The sequence below is a fragment of the Melopsittacus undulatus genome, chromosome 4 (genome assembly GCF_012275295.1).
Source record: "Melopsittacus undulatus isolate bMelUnd1 chromosome 4, bMelUnd1.mat.Z, whole genome shotgun sequence".
Taxonomy (NCBI): Eukaryota; Metazoa; Chordata; class Aves; order Psittaciformes; family Psittaculidae; genus Melopsittacus; species Melopsittacus undulatus.
Window position 1 is genome coordinate 82163407 of NC_047530.1, and position 22019 is coordinate 82185425.

At 42.5% G+C, this 22019-nt stretch overlaps 1 protein-coding gene across 1 annotated transcript; it reads right to left on the bottom strand.

Moving 5' to 3' along the window:
* Positions 1-1611: 1611 nt before the first annotated feature.
* SCTR (secretin receptor) lies at positions 1612-20200 on the bottom strand. The gene is made up of 13 exons (XM_005153783.1): positions 20156-20200; positions 16159-16285; positions 13281-13391; positions 9279-9382; positions 8886-8983; positions 8087-8219; positions 6692-6845; positions 6540-6600; positions 5948-6017; positions 3255-3346; positions 3022-3160; positions 2796-2837; positions 1612-1793 (listed from the first exon to the last, which is right to left on the bottom strand). Exons 1-13 carry the CDS (start codon positions 20198-20200, stop codon positions 1617-1619), a joined length of 1353 nt encoding a protein of 450 aa, XP_005153840.1. The 3' UTR covers positions 1612-1616.
* Positions 20201-22019: the final 1819 nt, after the last annotated feature.

The following is a 22019-nucleotide window of genomic DNA, read 5'->3' on the forward strand; positions in this document are numbered from 1 at the left end:
CTTCAGTTTAAAATAAACTCCTGGAAACAGTTGTCAGTTTATATTTGATTTTTATTTTCTTAGTTTTAAAGAAGTTCAACTCTCCCACCACTACTGGGTGATCTGCATCAGTTGGCAAAGCCAATGGGGCAGAGGCAGCCGGAGCAAACACCAAACCCTCCCTTCTACTGATGTGTCCTCCCTTGTCTGACTGTCATCAGCGCTGCTGCCTGCAGTGCAGGCAGAGGAAAAAAAGATATTTTTCCTGAATCTCAGGGTTTGAAGCGGTTTTAATAGCACTCAAAACCCTGCTTCTGCACAGGTAATTTGACTTTGAAAGTATGCTTTGAATTTCTCTGTATGTTTGCCTTCTAGTAAAATAACAGGAGTCTACCACAATGGCTTGGTGTGAATAAATGCTGTCAGGGCAGTTTTGGCAGAATGGCTGGGGAATGCTGATTGTTCAGCATTTGACATACCATGCATGGTGAGGAGGGAGAAGCGTGATAAGCACCACTTGCTTTCTGTTTAGTCACCTTTGTCCTTGTAGAAAACCAGGCAAGAATTGCCTCAAATGGGGAAATGCAAACACAAAATCAGGTAGGAGACTTGATTGCATTTGCCAGATGGTTTCTTTTATCCTCTGCCATTCAAGCCAGAGAAATTCGCTTAACACTTTTATCCTTAAGAGCATCAAGCTGTAAGATAAGCTGATAACTTGTTATAGCATATTACAGTGCACAGTCTTACACCTTTCAGCATGCTGAGTGATTGTAGATTTTAAAGAGACTTTTGCCAAACACCCGGATGCAGTTCTTCACAAGATACCTTGTACTGTCCAGTTCAATCGAGTTTTAAATGTCTCAAGGGCTTTCACTTCAAAGGCTACCTGAACAAGTCTAAGAGGCACAGACACAATAGGAAAGAGCCATGTTACCGAAGTTTTCTTGTCAGCTCTTGGAATGTGCTACAATGGCTTTTTTTACCATTTCAACAAGCTACAAAGGTACAAATTTGGACACTATTATTTCTGGGGTCTCCACTGTTAGAACAGGCAAAGGAAGAAAACTGTCTGAACCTGTCACTGGAGCAATGGCTGTACAATCAGAGAGGAAACAGGAGCTCAACTGTGCTTTATGTTCTCAGTGTCCATCATCCATCAGCACAACAGAAAAATTTTGAATTTTAAGGATATAATTAACCTTATGTTTCAAGCCCATGGGCTGTGTTAAAGGGTGGCATGTAACCTTAATAATACAAAATTGAATGTCCTCCCAGCTTCAACAGCAGAAAAAATAGAGAACATCTAAGCCTGGCTTAGCCTGGAACATGGACAGCCTCGTGGAAAATGAAAAGTCACTTTAAAGTAGAAGTAGCCGAAAAATATTGGTGTGGAAAGAAACACAAATGACTGTGGCCAGAAGCCCAAGGAAGAGCATTAGGGTTTTGGCCTATTTTGCTTTGCAAAATAACTAATGTGCTACACAGGATATGAATGAACAGATGTGCTTCAAGAACCATTGATCTACAGCCAAGTCCCACTTTTGGATACATACACATACACAAGACTCCCAGCACAGTCCGTGGGACTTAGCCATGTGTATCTGAGCATGGAGGTATCCTCAAGGCATACAGTGTTAAATCATGCTTGAACTTTGGAGTGTTGCTCTTCTGTGCCCTGGTGGGCTTGACCTCACCATCTGCATCTCTCGAGTTAAGCCACTTCCTCCATTACTCACTGAGGTGCTGAGGTGCCGACGTAAGTGTTTGCTTAAATGCCACTGCCTCCATTTTCTCTGAACTTCCAGCTGAACCTAGGTAGAGAAGCCACAAAATACTTAGTTCAGCTAGTCTACCTTGGAGACCCACATTGCGGAGAGAAGGGTAACAGGAGGAGGAGAGTGGACTACCTTTGCCAAGGTTTGGACTTGTTTAACCCCCCTTTTAAGGGGTATTGATAGGGCCTGTTTCTTGTCACTTCTAGTGATACTGTTGTGGCAGCCACACAACTTTCTGTTAACCTGTTCTCCTGTTCACAGAGTCTAGCTGGCCTTAGCTAGTGTTTGGTTCAGACTTTTCCAAGATCTTTGTATTAATTATAAAATGGGACATTTTGGCACAAAAAAAAAAGTAAAAGAAAGAGAGCAGATTTTCCTCAAAACAACTTTTTCCTGCACTCTGCTGAAGAATCAGTCAGAGTATTTCAACCCCCTCCTCCCTTTCAAAGTTACTTTTCTTCCAACTTTAGTCACTGTTTTGGTTTTATTTACATCCAGTAACCTCAAGATCTCCCAGGTCTGGATAATGTTTCCCTCCACCTCTACCAGCAGCAGTATTTCAAAGTGCAAGTTCTAGTCCAGAAGCCTGGGAGTTATCATATGACTAAAAGAAAATGGTCCTTCTTTGAGAAGCTTTACCTTCTGAGAGTCCTAATAAACTTGGACTGGGTACAGCTTTTGATAAAGTCCCACCCAAATATCGAACACAAAAGCCAGCTGTGGGATCACAGCCAATAGCACAGTATGTCAGAATCAGTCGATTGTCAGTGTGCCCATGTTCAGGTCCTGCCCTCTGTTCCCAGACAGTAATAATGCTGTATCTGATTTATGAAAGAGCTGCAATAGTTGAGAGGTGAAGTTTGCATCTGGCATACAATTAGTTAAGCTTGTCAGGTCTAGGAGGTGTTTCATGAGTGACTTTAGGTAGCTTGGAAGAAAACCCTCAGACAAAACATGTAATTCATTGGAGGAAGTATCGTACTGATTAATGAGGCATGTTTGAGCAATAAAAAATAATGTTATATACACAAAACTCACCTCACCATTAAGAAAACAATAAAGTACAGCCACAGCAAAGCCCTGAAAGATAAAAGAACTATGGTCACAGAATTAGAACTGCAGTGTCAGATTTTGAATATGGATGAGGCAGCTCAAGGGCAATCAGACAGCTTGATTTTGTCATTGGGACTCTGCTCTGTGGCAGACTTACATGTTATACCTCTTTTATCTTATTTTAAAGAAATAAGAGCTCGTCAAATATTACCTGGAATGATCCAAGAGCCAATTCGAAAAACAGCTGAATTTCCATTGTGCCGCTGCTTGCATCTTCAGGGAAAAAGGCAAAGATTATGTAGTGGACCCCAAAGAGAGGGATGAGGAGGAGTGTTGATTTTGCAAGCCTCCTGAGAACAAAGACAGAGGGGAAAGCTGAAGTAGAAGGAGCAAGAATAGCTTAGGTGGGCTAATGTGCATGAAGTCATGATGTAAGCAACATACTTGTACTGGTTGTAATCACTGCTCTGTCCTTCAGGTGAGCTGAGCTTCCTCATCAAGATTCTTAAAATATTGACAAAAAGAATGAAATTAATCTGGAGGGAAAAAAAAAAAAAGAAAAGGGTGGGAAAAAAATCCTCCAAACCAAAGCAAAACCACAAAACAGCAAAACCATGTGCCCAGTAAACACTAATGGAACTGCCAGGTATCAGCAGAGTAATTGGGTGTTTAAGATGAACAGGGAAAATAGAGAGGCTGGCCAGTTCCCATCCCAGTTCCTGTCCCTGCCCCTCCAGCCTGTCCAGCCACCCCTGGGTTTGGGTGATGTTTGCTGCCAGTGTGCTGCAGCCTTAGTTATAGGGACAATTAGGGCATATTATCCAGACAAATGACCAAAGGGCAAGGAGACCAAGCACATCGGTAGGATACCTTATGTCTGGGGTTCAGTCAGCCTCTACACAGTCTGGCCCCACTTTGAATTCCAGCAAAAGGGCAGTGCTGGATCTACCACTTGCAAAGTGGGGCTGAAAATGCTGCTTGCTCTCTGCCAAAAGACACAGCATGGTTTGGGCTGATGGAGGCAAAGTAGTTAAAAGCGAGCATAGGAGAGAGTGGTTACTCAAGCTTTTCCTTTTGCATTTTTCCCCTTCTCCAAGGTCTGTTATCAGATGCTCAGTTTGGGTGAAGATGAAGCAATAGCTGAGTCTGCTCGTTTGACCCTCAGGCAGAGCAGGAGCCCCAGGGGAGGCAGAGAGCATGCCTCTTTCCCACAGCCAGCTTGTAGCACTGGGGATTGACTTGGATTTTATCTGCCCTTTGCACCAGGGCTCCCAGCATCATCCTGCACCCGCACAGCCTGCATACCTGAGCCCCTTTTGTAACACCCTGCACTGTAACTCTCCCCTGTGCCTGGAAACACCATTGCAGTGATGCATTCTCTTCAAGATGGCTTGGACGTGCCTGTGGGTGCTGGAGCAGGGCTCTGAGGTGGTGATTTTCGCTAAAAGGAGTGGGTCTACTGTAGATGGAACAGATCCAGGGTGTCCCTGTGTTCCTAAAATTATTGGATGAAGAGGGAGCAACTTTGTCTGCGTGGTCTGGGCAGCTGAGAGTGTCTGGAGAGGGCTGGGAAACATGGAAGGAAAGACTGGAATATTTTGGGGCTACTGTGGGGCAAGGAGGCTCAGGCCTGAGGATTCTGGGTATTTTGTTTCACTAGGCCAGTGTAGGCTGAGAAGGACTTTTTGCTGATGAAAAACTACTCTGGAAGGAGGAACAGCGGGATTCCTGCTGGGAGGAATTGCCCGTGAGCAGCACAGCAATGAATGTTAGCCTAGGAGTACAGAAGAGTTTATTGGTGTTGATTTTCTGGCCTTTAAAGACTGTGTGCTGTGAGGAATAAAGAGATTAGATCTGAATTCTGAAGGACTGGCTGCTTGTTTATCTGTGGCTATGGGCTTGAGAAAAGCCTCTCTTAGGTAAAGAGATAGTCATGCAGGAGGTTCCTGCTAAACTAGATGTGATCAGTATTTTGATGAAACTTGGAAGTGTGGGGTGGTGGCCTTCAGAGGGTAAATGAAGATTGTGCTTTTTGCCTTGCAGGGTGCCTGGACCTTGTTGGCATTTAACTATTGCTGAGTAGCTCCTGGAGCATCAGGGTTATAACATCAAGGAAAATAATGTTTCTGTGGCCTCATTAAGTTGATCCTGAATCATTTGTGTGGCTTTCAGCTTGTTCTTGTGGGGTGAAGGGTTGCTCACTGGTAAATGGGAGCAGAACTTTAGACCACCATCTCTGTTGCTTGGGTTTCCAAACAGCATGCAAGTGTTGCAGTTTGTGTTTTGCAAACATAATGGCTCCTACTGGCAACACAGAAACCTAGATCAACTCTTGGGTTCTTGCCTTGGAGTGTCAGCAGGTTGCTTGAGAGTAACTAGTACTTTGCATGTTTCTGTACGTGGGCTTTGGCTTCAGATAGATCATTGCAGAGTGGTCTACCCCAGAGCATCTCCATTGGACAGAACAACTACCTCCAAGAGGCAGCTTCTGCCCTATGGTACGTAAGGCTCTGAGTACCAGCAAATGCTCAAACCACAGGTGCTGAATATTACATGTACCAAACTGCTCTTGACATCTCTATCTTGTACTGGGCAGATTCACACCAAATTTGAATGTGCATGCTCATTTCAGTGAGCAATTCCATAATAGTGTAATTGCAGGCCACTAACATATGGTGTGGGCAGCATGTGAACTGTTTTCATGATTGAAAGCAAAAGTTAATGGTCATGTAAGGCACGTTGGTTTTGGCTTTGCTGAGAAGGGCATTGACCAGGAGACACAAAGGCGGTTGTACTGAAATGTACAGTACATTTGTTTCTCCTCCAGAGCCTTCCTTGAAACAGTCCAAAACAAGCTTCCACAAGCCAGCCAAGTTCATATGAAATCAACAGGATGTGGAAACCTGATCTTCTTCAGGCTCTTGCTTCTTGGGAGGACACTCTAGCTTTCCTTGTGAACTCAGCTTCGGGGCACTAGTTACTGACTAAATCCTGCTGAGCAGAAGTTGCTTAAGCGCTATGTGTCACACCAGTTCAAGCACATGTCTAAATTGGTTCATTAACACGCTTCTAAAGCACGTTAACTTCACAGTATTTGAAAATACAGTTTGAATCTGCATGTCCCAGAAAAGACTTACAAAAATAGACAAAACTACAGGGCCTCTAATGATCCACCAGGTATTGGCATTAGTGTTGATGTCCCAACACCTGTAAAAATAGAAGACAAGGTGCAGTCAGTTATCAAAACACTAGTGTCTTTTCAAAGAGTTTAGTGTGTTTTGCACTTCAGATAGGCCACTATTCCCTTCTACAAAATTAATTTCCTGTTCTCACTTAAAGTTACAACATTTCTAATGAAAAAATGTCCACTTGCACTGGATGAAAGTATACCCTGCCCTGTTCAAGATTCTAGAAGGCAGAAGAGAAAAGAACAAAGTTTCACTGCTCAGAAAGTCAAATACAGATGCTGAAAACACTGTGGACTGACTTTGTACTTGAAGGCCACCTCCTACCCCTGGAAATGCCCAGAGCAAATCTAAGGCTCTTCCTCAGGTTGCTCAGCTGGACCTCTGCTCCCACCCACAGGATCCAGGCTCACACCACAACAGGGTGGTAGTTGGTTTGCTTGGCTGCCAGTGCCTTGAAATGAGCAGGACCCTGTGGAGCAGCCTGTGCAGGGGCTGCATGCTCCCCATGGTGTGCCACCTTCCCCACATACACACAACTTACCCAATATTTTCATGGAGCTGCCTAGCAGTCGCCCATGCAGCCACAAATACAGATGGGGCACCTGCAATTGGAAAACCTAGTTACTGCTCCACAAGTCCATCCCAAATGCAAAACAAACCTACAGCTATTCTTACTGAAAGGAAAACCAGTACCCCATCCAAGAGCGATGAACCACCAGAGGAACTTCCTTTCTGAGAAGAAGGAAATAACCAGGAGAGTGTGGAGGTACAGTCCCTCCACGAGGAGCCAGCTGTAGTTAGACATGATGCAGTACTGAAAGAAGACCATGGTGAGCTTACACCCAGCCTGAAGAAAGAGAGGATAATTAGCTTCTGCCTGGGTTTGCATCTACCTTCTAACAGAGAGTTGTAAATAAATCTTGGCAAATAGAGATTTTATAGCAGTTAGGGGACTGAATGGGTGGCCATGAGACAGGTGATCACATGATAATAAAGCTAGGTTAGCATTCGTAAAAGCATTAATCAGCTGCCTCACTAGCAAGAATCAAAGGTGTCATAGGCATGGGTTTGGGTTACTGTCTCACTTAAAGGAGGTTTCACCTTAGTATCAGTAGCGCTAATACCATCTTAAAGAAGCGCGTGAACATGTTTGTCAGTATTTTTTCCTAAGAAAAAGGGTCAATAAAGAGAAATTCAAATTTGCTCAAACCATTCTTGGTCAGCAACAGAAATGCAGCAAGGCTGGGGGGAATGCGGGTAAAACAAAGAAAAAAAGCCCTTTTGTTATGTGGCATTTTTGTTTCTTTGTTCCCCCCCCCCCCCCCCCCCCCCGTTCTTATCTTTTGGTTTAAAGTATTGAACAACATTTTCAGTGAGCACTCGCACTCCCAATTTTCAAGATATTTTGCTGCCGATCAAGAGAAAAAGAAAAAATCAATTCAAAATTTGTGAGTTTCCTTTTCTTTTCCAGGCTTTCCCAATATATGAGTGCAAACTCATATCTTACTATCAGGTCTCACCCTGCAGTATAAGTCAGCAATACTTAATGTGTTCTCATACTTTTCCTGCCAGCCCCATCTACCAGGATCTAAAATCTGTGTAATAATCTCCACCCTGGTTGTGTATCCTGTGTTCAAAGCCTGAGACACCCATGTTTAGGCATTTCTGGGTCAACGTGCTGAACTCCTGGTGTCTTCTGCAGCCATCTAGTTAACACAGTCAAACTGATGTATTCACTAATCTACTTCAGACTGACCTAAGTACCTTCTGTTCCAGTATTTGTAAGGGTATCTATAGCCTATATGAAGAACCACACCTGGGTTTCTGTGTGTATGCTCCAGCCTGGGCTGCTTTTGCATCCTCATGCCTCCCTCAACCAGAACATTCCCAAACAGAGAAGCCTCAGCCAGGAACTACCAAGATGTGGCATCAATTGATGGACAAGGGAAAAGGCATACCTTTCTTCTTCCATAACCCCACACATTGAATAGAAAGCTGGGACAGAGATTTCCTTTCCTGCACCCTAACTACTGCTAGGATCCTCCAAGGACACTGAGGCATGAAGCAAGCTAGAAGGCAGAGGGTTACCGTGTATGCTCCGCAGTAATTTATGTCTTCAGAAGAAAACAGAACAGCATCCTTGATGAAGTTGGATGAGGCTCGCAAAATGAATGATGTGAAGAGGTGCATGTGAATGTAGTTCCTCGTACAGCGAAGTCTTCTGTTGCAAAAAAGAGAAAGAGGTCCCGTGAAGTTACATTCCTAACTAACACGAGTAACTTGTGGCTGTAAACAGCAGGTTTCAACCCTTATTAATGCTGAACTGACAAATGAAGAACACTGTTTTTCTGCCTGTGAAAAGAAGACTAATGCATTTCCCAAGGGGATATCCTGGAGAAGACCTTAAAAAGCTGAAGTCACATCTGCTCCACTCAGATACTTAAACAAGCTGAACATTGCCAGAAATATTATGGTTTCATACCGATATGCTTGTTCTAGCCTCCCTTCTTTCTGGAGTAACATGAACCAAAGCTGTTTATCCACACCTGGTTATTTGGTTTGCTTGCACAGTGTACTTGTGCATGCAATGTTTTCTGTATTAAATCTCCACATAATCTGGGTCCAGAGGCTTTGCAGGCAGAAGACAAGTTTGCAAAATAGTTGGTATTCCTTCTGCCCTTCTGACACTTACTGTAAGGGAATTTTTTTTTTCACTGAATAAGTAGCAAATTACAAAATCCAGGTTATAAGGCTGTGTGAAGATAAAGTGACAGATTGCTGCTATAAACTTCAATTTTTTACTTGCCCTGAAAGCCAACAGAAGGATCTTGTGTCAGCTGAGATGACCAGAAGTTCTGGCCAAATGCAAACCAGAGATGCTTCTCACCTAAAAGAGATCAGGACTGCTAAGGCTATCATCAGCGTCACGAGGGAGGTGCAGTATCCAATGGTGTACATGGTCTTCAGGGTCATGAAATAGGAGCGCTGCAGAGGAACATATATTCACATCTTTACCTTTGACTGTCTGGTAGAAATCAGCCCATACCAAAAGAAAGATGTCTGTTCCTATTTAATAAACACATTTGTTATAAAACCAGCTACTGAAGTTTTACCCTGAGCAACCCATTCTGATAATTTGGAGGAAGCATTTATGCTGAAAAACACTTTTAAGAATAAACCCAACGGAAATAAATCACAACCTCATTCAGTCTCTTCATAACATGTTCCCCCCTCAAGGCTCCAGAGCAGCAGATCTGTGGTCATAGACATTCATACTCACTCTTGCCTCATTCGTTGTGTCATTGACATTGTAGCCACAAGCGATATCAGGTCTTGGGTATGGGTCAGACCAACCTTCACTTGTACAGTTTCGGTAGACAAAACCTGTGTAGTGACAACAGAAAAAAAAAAGACAAAACGAGGTATGATCATTTCAAATTGTATCTTTGGTCTCCTTGGGGGTCAGTCACCAACCTATAGGGTTGCTCCAAGAGTAAAGAGAACATTTTCCCCCACTCTGCATAACTGAAAGTGAAATGCAGCTGAGCTAATTATGTTGATACTTGCCTAGTGTACTTGTACAGGTTATGATATTGTTTGCCCACTCAGGGATGACTGTGATGGATGTGTTTTTATTAATTGCAACATAAATAATGTTGTTCAGTACATCTGGTATTTCTTTGTCAGTATTCCAAGATCAGCAAACACATCACTTGCTCAATCACAGATTCATACTCTGCAAAACTGGTACTTTCCTGAATGCTCCCACCTCCTCACTGTGGTTTGTCATGGTCCAAAGAGAACACAAGACTTTAGATGGTCACAGCTTTTTGGTGAGATTTCAATGAAAAAATGAAAGCTTTGTCCCCATATACAAGTCTTGGCATCATCTTAACACTGTTGATTTCCTTGCTTACTTGTAAATTAAAGGCTAGGATGGGATTCCCCTCACTTAAGTTAGATTTCTGGAAACTGAATGTTTGAGTCCAACTGTGTCCCTCGTGGCTGTCTTTCTATTCAGTGGAATTCACCTCATTTTCAGACAGACATCTGCAGAGAACAGTCTGTCTGACCCACTTCTGCTGGGATGTCTGACTTGTAGGCTCTTAAGGCTGAGATGGATCCCCAGCAAGTTGCACATAGTTGAATAGGACAGGTTTGAACATGTCCATGTTCATGTTTGGGACTAAAGTGGAAGTGGGAAGTCCTGCCCTACACACCTTACAATCTCATTGGAATCAAATGACCCTAGTGGGCATGTAGGTTATGTGCTGAAGAGAAACTTTTTATAAAGAAGTAAAACCAGTACCTGCTATCCTGCTCACATTTGTCTGTCAAGTAGGAACCACACTTTAGAAACATGGAGTGAACTCCTGGCTTTGCTGCATCAGTGTCAATACTAGCAAGGACTTAGAGAGGACCTGAAATCAGCAGTCCTTCTTGGTAGAAGCCTTGCTAGAAGGCATCATAAAAGTCAACTTTTTTCCCCACACATTTGGCCCTGAAGACTCTAAGGTCATCCAGTTCCTGCAAAACATCCCCACAGTGTTGAGGGAATGGAGGTAGATGCCTGTGCAGCAGTGTTTGGCACTGGTTTATGCTCTTTGAAGCCCTGCTGAGACTGTCAGGACAGTCAGGGCTTCTGCTACCTCTGGGCTAATTCTGGTGACCTGACAGCATGTCTGCACTTGATTTGAGCTCACCTCTGTAAAACTGCAAGGCACAGCAAACATGCTGAGACTTCCAAATGGAAAGAGCTCTGGGTGTGTCAGCAACAGACCATTATTCTGACTCTTTTATGAACATCTTGTTCCAGCTTAGCATCTTTCAAAGGGCCAGGCTTGCTTTTTAAGCCAGGTTTTCTATGTCCTGCTGCAGTGTAGCAACAACAGGAGAGAAACAGCTCTCCCGAACAGTTCTCCCCAACCTGTCTTGGCACTCAGCAAGAGAGTCGTAAGGTGGTAAATCCTTTGCTTCAGCTTCAATTATTAAGACACACGTACTTAACTCAGAGCAAAGTGTTGTGCTTGTAAACATGTCAGTAACTGGTTTTTGTCTGAGGATGTCAAAGTATATCAGACAGAAGACATGAAGTTCTGTGTTGGTGTGTGCATGTGATTGTGTTATATGCAAAGGATGGAAGATTATGAGCAAAATTTTAACAATGGTACTTGCTTATGGGTGGCACACACACTGGGGAAGCTGCAGCATGCCCCACTCAGAGTGGGCTTGGGGTCTGCAGTCCATCTAACGATCAGTTCTTGGTGTTTACTGGTGACTTCAAGTCTTCTGGAGTTGCCTAGGCAAGGGGGAACACTGGCAAAAGGTATGGGTGTGGAACTGGGGACATCTGATGTGGACTTCTTTGACTCTGAATCCCCACAGTCATTGCACCTTGCCACATTTCTTGCCTGAGACATAATGTGCAGGTCTGCATGTGAACCTTGGTTATGTTACTGTTAGGTTACAGATAATTTTGTTTCTTTGGTCTGTTGTATGGGAAGGGGACAGACAGTCTGGGCTGCAGATGCAAGTCCACATGTCAGCACAAAGCACAGAGACCAGGGTTTGGTCAGAGCTCAGAGCTATCTGTGTCCGTTAACATAAGGCTCTTTGGTATTTGTGGCTGCCTGTTTGCTTTGTCAGTGGTGAGGAGGGAAAACTTTTGCCTTCTTTTCCAAGCAAACAGATCTGTTTTTCTTTTGCAAAATTGCTTCAAACAGGGCAATGACTTTAACAGTAATTAAACTCAGGAGTCACAAGCCAACCGCAGTATAAAATCAGAGGAGAATGTGGCTAGGAGAATGAGAATGAACTATTGCTGACTTTGACCCAAAATGCCAGATGTAGACACTGAAGTAAGATGCAAATTCCAATGAACCATGTCTTGGGTTTCTCTTTTGAACACTGTCACTCTGATTATTACTTATCAGAAGCTGTTCAGCTCCTAGCCTCTTGATAAAGAGGGCAACTAAAGCTTAAAGCTGTTAGACAATCTCCAAGATAACACAGTGCACACTTGACATGTAATTATGACCTTTGGATGTACAAATTCCTGTTTTCTCCACCGTAGGAAGGCTAGAGAGGGGGTGAAGTTCCCTCTAGTGGCTGTACCCGCAGGGTTTTCATTCAATGCTTTTAAGAGCTGGTATCATTACTCAAAGATTTGTGAGCACATGACAGATGGATGATTTCTTCAGCAGTGATCTGTGTCTTTGTGTAGTTTATCCTCTGTCTTTAAACCAGATTATAGGACCTGATGGGCAGCTACTGTTTGTGTGTACAGAAAGTAGCACAGTATTTATTTTAATCTGAATGTCTCATGTCTGCCTTTATTTAAAGAGCACTAAGTGCTTCTCTTCTGTCTTCTCTGATTTTTATTAGACAGTCTAATACTTTGTCTCCCATTCCTCCCTCCATAAAATGAATGTCTGCTTTTCTGTAAGTACTAGACCTTATTAATCTGTGTCCTGTAACTGAAGAATGCAAAACCCTATTTCAATTTGGATCATTAACTCGCTGAAGAAAAATCTAACATTTCTTGGGCATTGCTGAAAAGTAGAAATGAACAGAAAGCAGACAGAAACTCCTACTTAATGGCTCATGATTACTGCAGCACACTGAGAATAAATTTCACTTCAGTTCTATCTTAAAAATCCCAGAAAAAGGACAACAAGTGTTGCTTGAGCTCATCTCTTTCTGAGCAAGTTCTTTGGTAAGCCACAACATCTGAGTTTCCACGAATTTGTGCCACTTTTGTGGAGCCTGTCACAGTCAAGGGATTAACACTCTGATACAGATTTCCTCTTGATGGAAGCAAAAAAGGGATCTTTTACCCCCACCTGGGTGGCTGTTTTGCCAAAACTTGCGTGAACTTAATTCTGTGTGAATTTTTGTCTATGTCAAGCTCAGCTGAGATCAGCCACTGGCTCTGGGAGTTATTAAAAGGGAAAGACAGAAATACATAAACGCAGAGGCTGAGTGGTGAAAACATTTTCCCTTAGGAAATCATGCTAAAAACTGCTTTTTAGGACAACATTTACTTCCTGCGCTTTTTTCCACCTGGTTAAGAAAAGCACACACTTAAAACACTTTGCTACTTTAATTCCAGACTTTCTCACATTTGGTTTAGTGCTGGAAATGGAGCTGCTAAGTGGACATTGCTCTTTAGAAGAAGCAAGGACACAATTTCACTTCAAGTTCAGAACTGACAGTGGCATCTTTGTAAATAACATATCTAATAAATCATGCCTGGGCAATAAAGGCATATCTTTAGTATTACCCTTTTTCCCAGTCAGCATCTGGAAGAATTCAGGGCACTGAGCATTGACAATTTGTCCCACGGCGGATGAAGGCCAGCAGCTCATGTTATCCCACATTCCAGCACATCTGCCTGAGAGGACAAGAGCAGAACACCATGCAGCACCTCCAAGTGATGAAACACCATGAAACTTCTCCCATCAACAAAGCACAATGAAACAAGCAGCAAAGCACCAGACAGCATCTCTCAGGGACCAAGGCAGCTACAGGAACAAAAATGCTCAGTACTCTGAACAGTAGAATATCTGGATGAGACAGAGCAAGACCTGTTGAAACCTGTTGACACCTGGATAGTGCAGAACAGGTCCTGCTTGCTTCAATTACCCCCCAGCAAGCTGTAGGCCTGTTCCATTCTGGTCCTTGAGTCCACTGACATATACTAGCCAGACAAAGAACAACTTGGGGCATTGTGATCTTTTTATCAGGCCCTTGACTATCCGTCTGTCTTCTAGTAACTATTGAATGGCCCTAGAAAGATGAAAGAAACCAGATGTGAACTTTTTAGTTCATTTTTCAGTCTATCTAAAGCTTCCACATCTTCTTTCACATGAAGCTTTCTAAAGCTTCCACGTATGTTTTCTTTACATAATCCTTCTGTAAACAGAAAAAGATATAACTTCACTAAGAGTTTAAACAGCTTCAGAATGATACTGGAGAAAGGGCAGAGAGGAACAGTCCTGATGTCATCCTTTTATCACCATAAATACCACTCTGCTTGTTCATCTCTTTCATTATGCCAAGATTGTGTTGAAATGAATAATGCCAACAGTCTGGGTTGGCTGTGGGGCTCAATGGCTTTCTACTGCAGGAGAGCAAAGCTTTGCCAAACTTTGTCAGTCCTTGGGACTCTAAAGGGAAGGAATTCACATTTGCAGGCCAAGGCAAAGCACAGATACACTCCAATATTCTGGCAAAATCTGCCCATACTGTTTTTCTGTCCAAGGCCAGGCCTCTGATAATGTGACACAGCTGCTGGAGGACCCATCTCAGAGTAGCCATTGAATTTAGAGCCCTTCTGGGCTCTGCAGACACAATCCTGTGGCTCCCCTGCCCTCCCTGCACTTTCTGCCAGCTGAGGCCTCTAGCAGCTGCAGGCACTGGCTGACACTGCTCAGATTCTATTTTCCGATCCAAGGCTGGCCTTGTTGTGGTCCCTCTCCTACAGTCAGGGTGTGAGGGAGGCTTTGTGTGCCCTTGGCTTGGCTGTGTTGCCTTTTAGCAGGACTGGTAGAGATGCATCAGGCAGCTGGTGGTCAATGGAGCACAACATGATGGTGATCTCAACTTTGACATCTTGCTTAGGTGCTACAAGCTGGCATAGGTAAATTTTGGTTTGTGGTGCAGAGTGTTAATAGAGAAGACCTACAGTTGATGTCTTTTGTGCTACAAACTGCAATCATGGCCTTTCTTATTTTGTTCTTTTCCAGACATAGTCTGAAATCTAGACTAGGTCCCTGTTGCCTCTGCTCATTGTCATTGGTTTTAGCAAAGCCTTCTTGTGGGGTTTGTAACATGACAGGGAAAAGAGAGACCACTGAAGCATACAAGGACCACCCTATGCCTGGCAGGTCCTGTTGTGTGCCAAATACCCTGTACGCTTGCTGAAAGCAGAGGGGAGAAAGTGCAGAACGCTGTCCTCAAACATTTCATGCTTTACAAGGCCAGCCTCCATTATCCCAACAAAGATATTTACATTTCTAGAAGTGTATTGATATCCTCCTGCACAACAGTCCTGATGCCTGAAAATACAGAGCTTTTCACAGCCAGGGCACTTCAGCTCTGGTGTCCTCCCTGTGACAAAGTTTATGGAACTTGGTAACCATTTACATCAAAGCAACAGTTTAACAGCAAATGAAACATCACATTGGACAATATTTATACCTAGCCATGCAGCATTGTTTGGGTTATCGAACCTTTGTGCCAGTGTCACTGGCATAAAGTCCCCAAATCAGACTCAGTGCACAGAAATACCTGGAAAAATTACAATGTTGGGATGGTCTCCTCCCAGAAAGAGGTATTTTCAGATGTATTATTTCCCAGAATTACTTAATAATTCACCAAGGTAACAAATCCTTCTTGAGCAAAGACCAGCAAAAGGAAATTCATAGGCTCTTTCTTTGAGAACCATTACTTGGGTAAAGATGTACATCTTACCCTTGTTTATTCCTCTGGGGTTTCACTGCCAGGAAGTGTGTTTGCAGAGTTACAGAGAAGGGCACTGTCATTCTGGCCACTTTCAGCTTAAAGTCTTCTGCCATGTGGGTCTCCCTGAGCTCATGGCAGTATGCCTTCTTTAATCTGCCTTATAATGTTAAAAGAGAAATTTTGACAGCCACTGGAAATGCTTTCTCAAAGATTTAACAAATCTGATAGTTTTAACTTCTCTTTCTCTAGATTTCAGGAGAGTGGGCACAGAAGGTAGAATTATTTGACTGAACTAAAACAACACCATCTGTAAACCAGTACTGCCTGCTAATTTATGCTAGTGCTGGTCCACACCTGCACAGTCCTGTGAAGTTTAGTTTGTTTGCATCCTTGTCCCAGGTGAGAAGAATTGAAAATCCTCTGCAGTATGCAAGATTTTGCTGCTGATGTGCTCCCTAGCTGTGAGGACTGCAGCTGAACAGCTGAGTTAGCTCCTGCATCTATTGCTGTCACAGTAAGGTCAAAATCCCACTCTTGGAGACTTCTAATAGATCATACCCATTTTTCTGCTCCTAAATGAGAGATGTATACAAGGTGCATGCCTCCTATGGGAAGGAGTGTGGGGTTATCTGATTTTGAGGCCATCTAGCTCATCTGAAAGCACTTTTTGCCATGCACATGCATTCAGCCTTTACCTGAGCTCAGGAGCAGATTATTTTCTGTTGTTCTGTTCTTTGCCTCCAGGGAGAGAGTCTCAGCACAGTTTTCTTCCTCTCTTTTCAGGACACTCAGGAGGTCACAGACAGGTGGGACAGCTCTGATCTGCAAATTTTAAAAGTATTGGAATGACTTTTTTTCTCTTAAAACTTACATCCCTTCAGCAGGGTTTGCTGTTCTTATGCTCATGCTCCCCATGCAACCCTATCAACTGATTCTGGACAGTATTTCTGGGCAACTGAAATACAGTCAGTTTTCCTAAGTCTGCTTTTTTTATAGTAGCAGCAGGCAAGCACAGACTGAGTTTCTGCCTTGTCTCTTTTGCTGACATTACTGTTATTGAGAAAGATGTGTTATTCTGCTAAATTAAACACATGATCAGGATGCTCTTCCAAAAGACTGGAGAGACATCCAAGGCACTGTTGCATTCTCCTAGAGCAACAAAGAATTAATTACTTGCCCCTGGCAGCATTAAACAGTAGACCTGGCGGGTCATTTTCCCAGGCACAAGTGATCCAAATATGTCCACGGGTTGCAGACCACCAAAGCCTGTTTCACTGCTAATGATCAGGAAGCTGCAGAAGCCAACGGGAAAACAAAATCTCACCCAGACTTTTGTGAGGACCTAGGTAGTAGTTAGTCCTAAGGTAATTTTTTCACCTTCCTGTCTTGCCTCACCCTCCTTTCTCACAAACTAGTGTGGGAAATGTTAATCTTAATCCTGATGTAGTAATTAAATGTGCAGTTTATACTATATGTAGCTGGACCAAAATGAATGTAAAAACCAGCTACCAACCATTAAAATGCCATATATTAAAAAATCATTTGCAGGACAATCTCCCTGTTGTTACGTCTTGCAGTAAAAACGTACTTTCACCATTTCTATTATGTTACTAGTTTCTGTTATTTGTGACAATAAAAATACTGAATATAAGCAGGTTCCCATTAGAACAAGTGAGATAATTCCTCCCTCATGAGCAAACCCAAAAATCTTTATAAATTCCCACTATAGAACTTACATGTACACACACATATATATCCATATGTGTATATGCACACATACTTAAAACATTAAAAACAAGTCACCAGGATGTATTATTTGAAAAGTATCAAATAGAATTTTTTAATGTACTTTGTGTGGAAAAGTCAGTCTGGCAGCACCATATTACTACTCAACATACTCAATATTGTAGCATCGCTAATCACTTCCAGATTAGATTTAAGAGACAGAATGATCACTGAAAACCGTGTAATGAGAACTATTGCTTTTCTAAAATTACATTTTTGCCCAACAGACATTTTGGCTGGAATTATTTTGAGTATTGTATTTCTGAACAAGGTCTGATCTTGTCAGATCAGCAATGTATCATGCATCATCTCCTCAGTTGGTTGTATTTTACTTGATGATCTTTCTTCCTCATCTTTGTATGTCATGAAATAACTAAACTAGAAAATGTTTAGTAATGATAATGTATTATCATTAATGTAATAAATTTTCTGGAATCAACATGCAAAGAATTCAGCAGAAATAAACTATCTTCCAATACCAGGATTTAAATGTTTTAATGTTTTAAATGTATTATTTGAAGAAATTAGATTTTAAAAATCCATTTAATCTTAATAAAAATAGAAATATCTGACTGGAGCAACATGTCTAAAGAAATTTAATTGCATTTAGTAGTTCCAGTTGTTAGCTGAAGGCTGAATTTGATAATTTCTAAAAATTGACAGATTTTTTAAATGTGCATTGTCACTCTCTATTTTTATGTATTTTATTACCAATAGTAAAGCAATTTGGTACATTTTCAGAGTTCACAAGTACAAATGTGCCAGTTAAGACCTACAAGATGTTTCTGTGGTGTCTCTGCCCAAAAGTTACCTTGAAAATACATTAAAAAACAGTATTAGTGCTGAGCATTTGAAGTGGCCAACAGAACTGATCTGGTTTGTACACAGGTCATTCAAGATGATACTAACATATGTAAAAATAAATGCTAGCAATCACATTAGTAACACTCTCAGAAACAGGAAAAATCTTCATCTTAAATAAGCCTATGCATCTTGTAGCTGTTTTCTTTTAAGGATTGTAGGTCCTAAGAAAGCTTTCATTCTAGAAAGAGATTTAAAGCCTATGTTATTTCTCTACAACTAGAATGAGGCTACTGGCTTTTAGCACATTCATCTGGGAAGACCACACTGCTGATCTGATACAGCATTATTTTCTTACATAAAGTGTTTTGTTCAAGCAGGAATATGGTATAGTTAATGTCTTACAATTACTGTTTTACCCTGCCAAGTGACGGACATGCTATTTTCCTGATCAGATAAATACTACTGTCAGTTAAAAGATGTGTGGGTAACAGGATTTAAAACCCAAAGAAAGCAGTTAGCCCCCACGTGCTGATTTAAAGACCTTGTTTTCCACAAGCATGATCCCTCAGTTGGTTTTTGCCAGTGTTGGCATCTGATGGGGCAGGCTGCGTATGAGCAGGGACATTGCAGGTCCAGCATGGCTGTTTTCTGAGTGATGCAGAATCCCACTTCCTACACCACGGGCAAATAACCCCATTCTGCTACTGACTATATTCAGTGTTGCTCCTGTTATTGTCCATAACTGGAAGCAAACAGCCTGTCCCTGAACCTTGAAATCAAGGAGGTAAATGAGCTCCTTTACATGCAGCTTCTTGATCTCTGCCTAAACAGTTCACTGAAAGAACTCCCAGCTCACAGGCTGTCAGATTTTGATGAGCGGGTAAGACAACCTCCTGTTTTGTTTAAACACAATATAAGATACCAGAACCATTTCACACAGAAATAGCTGTGATTACTAGCTGTCTAGATAACTAGAATGGTCGGAAAGCTGAAGTGTATGATATTGATAGCAACAGTCAACTACAGCTTTTAACCTGTGAAATTAATAGACTAATTGATATAAATAATATTTACAGCCACAGAATTCACAGATATTTAATTTGAATGTAAGTGGGTTTAGTTTAATGAAAGGATTTAAAGGAGAGTAACAGATGCCTGACAAAATCAAAATACATATATTTAAGGATTAGAAAAGAACAAGTGGAAGGAGATGCTTTCAGTGGCACCCTGAACAATCGTATCTCTTTATAGAGTCCTTTAGGTAGTACCTAATTATAAGAAAGCAAAATGACAAGAAAACCATAAAAGTAATGATTCTTATTGAGGAGGACAATCACAAAGCAAAAATGTTTGCAGATTGCATTTACTGTGTAATTAAAATGTCTAGACAGAGCTCAGTTTTTCTCAGAGTGTGAACCAAATCACCTGCTGGGAAAAACAGAATGATTTTTACAGTAGTTGTAATGAAAGAGTAATTTTTTTGCACTTGATGAGAGTTTGATCCTTTCCCAACATCTCACACCCAAGCTGGATGTATTTCAGTTTTGGTTTTGTATGCTTTCAAAATCTGAATAAGCTGAGCAGCTCCTGGAGATCACAGCCCAGGTTCTGCTGTCCCTGTGGACGAGTCAGAGCTCAGCAGTGACAATTTGCCGGTAAACATCCCAATAAAGCGATAAAGCTGAAAGGAAGAAACCAAACTTTGTGGGTCAAACATTGTTTTGCATTCCTTCATTCTGAGCCAACTTAGGCATTGGTAGTGGTACATTCCCCTTTAGGGGATTGCTTGCTGGTGTAAATCAGCAAAGTTTTTCTAATTAACATAAAATCTCTTCTTTATCACAGAACTTGCTATGTTTACCAAAACATATTAGTAATACTGCTGTTTAAATAGGTCGGGAAACTGAGGTATCCAGCATCCAGCCATCTGGTCTCTGTCAGTTTGTGCAGGAAGCAGTGGAAGTGAGAATAAAATAAAAAATATTCCAGCTTCTACACAGACCTTTCTAAACAAAGACAACACAACTTCACGGAGTAGAGGTGCACTTACTCATATGACAGGTGATTCCATGCAATTGAGAGTAAATAGCTCTGAACACTTACCAGGACAGCTGAAATCCAGAAGACGATCACCCAGATGGTCCACATTGTCAATCACAGTCTGTTTCCTTCATTCCTCACACAGCAGAGGACACTGGGCTGTCTGTATGCTCTGCAGTGTGGCTCCTAGCTTCTTTCACTTCATCCCTTTCCCTCCTTCCTTTTTTTCTGTCCCAGCTTTGACCATCCTTAGCCAATATTTCTCGCCAGCTGCTGAGCCCTAGAGAACATCAGCAATGACAGCACCCTTCCTCGTTCACCTCCCAAACTCTCCTCCTCTGCAGAAGCCTCCCGTCCCAAGAATAACAGCACCTCTGTTGAGCATGTTCCTACTATCGCCTTCCTCCCTTCCTGGCTATTATTCACTGTTATTGACGGGTGTTGCTGGGGAATGGCCATTCCTCATGCTCCCATGATAAGGGTCCAAGCAGGACTCCCATGTAAGATGTCAGCCCCACAATGGCAGAGGTAATCAATCAAGAGGAAATACAGCCCTGGAATAAGTGCCCTGCTGAGAAACAGAGTTGGAAGAATGTGATTAAGGCTGTCTGCACTGCTTCTGCTCTCGACAGCGCTGCACATGCCTCCCACAGTGAGCACACATCCCTGAGAGCCACAAATGAGGAGGCTGGCAGAGTCTGCTGCAGGTGAGCTGGCTACCTGCTCCTTTCACAAAGCCCAGGAAAGCAGAGCTGTTGGAGCTGAAGACAACCTTAACTGTGGGCTAAGCACCAGGGAAAGGGCAAATGGAGGGTCTGCTTTTCCCACACATGCCAAAGAGGACTATAAGTGTTCCCTGGACTTCAGCCTCTCATACAACATCCAGAGAAACAGCAAGTCTGCATTTTGTCCTGATGCTATAGGTTGCAAGCTGTCATCATGTTTAGATCTCTGTGTTACCTTGTTGGTGAGAGGGAGATTTCAGCTATCCTGGGTTCCCCTTTAGGCAGTTCCTCAGCAGCTCTTTTCCCTGGCATCACAGAACTCTTTGTTTTTCCAGATTTTGTTTCTGGGGCAAAACTACTATAAAGGGACTGTGTGCTTACCCTGGTTGTGGGGTCCCAGCTTGTTAGGTTCAGCTGTGGCACAATGAGTATGGCTTCAATAAAGAGTCAAAGTTTACACATGCAGTAGTACTCTTTCTCAAAGCACGGCTGTTCTTTGCTAGCCTTGAAACATCTTCTGGCACCTATTCCAATTTACCAGTGCCATCATCCCAGACAGGTCGGATAAGATGAGGAGCTGTCCAGAATGCAGGTGTGCTCCAGATCTACCAGTGAAGTCAATGACTATGGCCATAAAACATATGGCCATAAAACATCCATCCTTGTCAAGAATGCAAACACAGCTTGCTACCCATGCACTGAAAATCCAGCCATTGGATTAAGGAAGTTACCCACTGAAGAGCACAATGAAGGAATCCAGTTTCTTTTTTCATGCCCACTCTGACCACAGTAACTCTAGCTCATCTCTATACATGCTCCTTAGGACTACCAAATTGCAATGCTCCCCATTTCCCCACACACCACCCTCACCTCTCTCCTGTTGTAGTTTAACCAGGACATCCCCACATCCCTAGAGCAGGAATAATTGGCAGCATTTGCTCTAACTCCACACTATGTCTGTCCTGATTTGCCCTTTCGCATGTGCTAGCTGTCTAGCTGCCATGCTCACACAGCATCGTTTCCCCTGAAAAGGGCAAATGTTTCAGTCTTCCTTGCCCCTGTCCACACTAAACTTGTAGTAACTTTCATTTCTTGAAGAGCAATGCTTTTCCACAAACTTTGGTTGAAATTGGTTGAAGGGTTAAACAAATTGTTAAAAGGGGGTCTGAGAGGCAGCCAGACCATGCCATTACAGTAGTCTG

What these genes read in the sequence shown, in the direction of transcription:
- SCTR (XM_005153783.1), bottom strand. Translation starts at nt 20,200, where the DNA reads ATGTGGACCATCTGGGTGATCGTCTTCTGGATTTCAGCTGTCCTG. An exon ending in AGTGATTACAACCAGTACAA is followed by an intron (nt 3,161 to 3,254) that starts GTATGTTGCTTA and finishes CTTTGTTCTCAG; the next exon opens with GAGGCTTGCAAAATCAACAC. An exon ending in TGGCTCTTGGATCATTCCAG is followed by an intron (nt 2,838 to 3,021) that starts GTAATATTTGAC and finishes TTTATCTTTCAG; the next exon opens with GGCTTTGCTGTGGCTGTACT.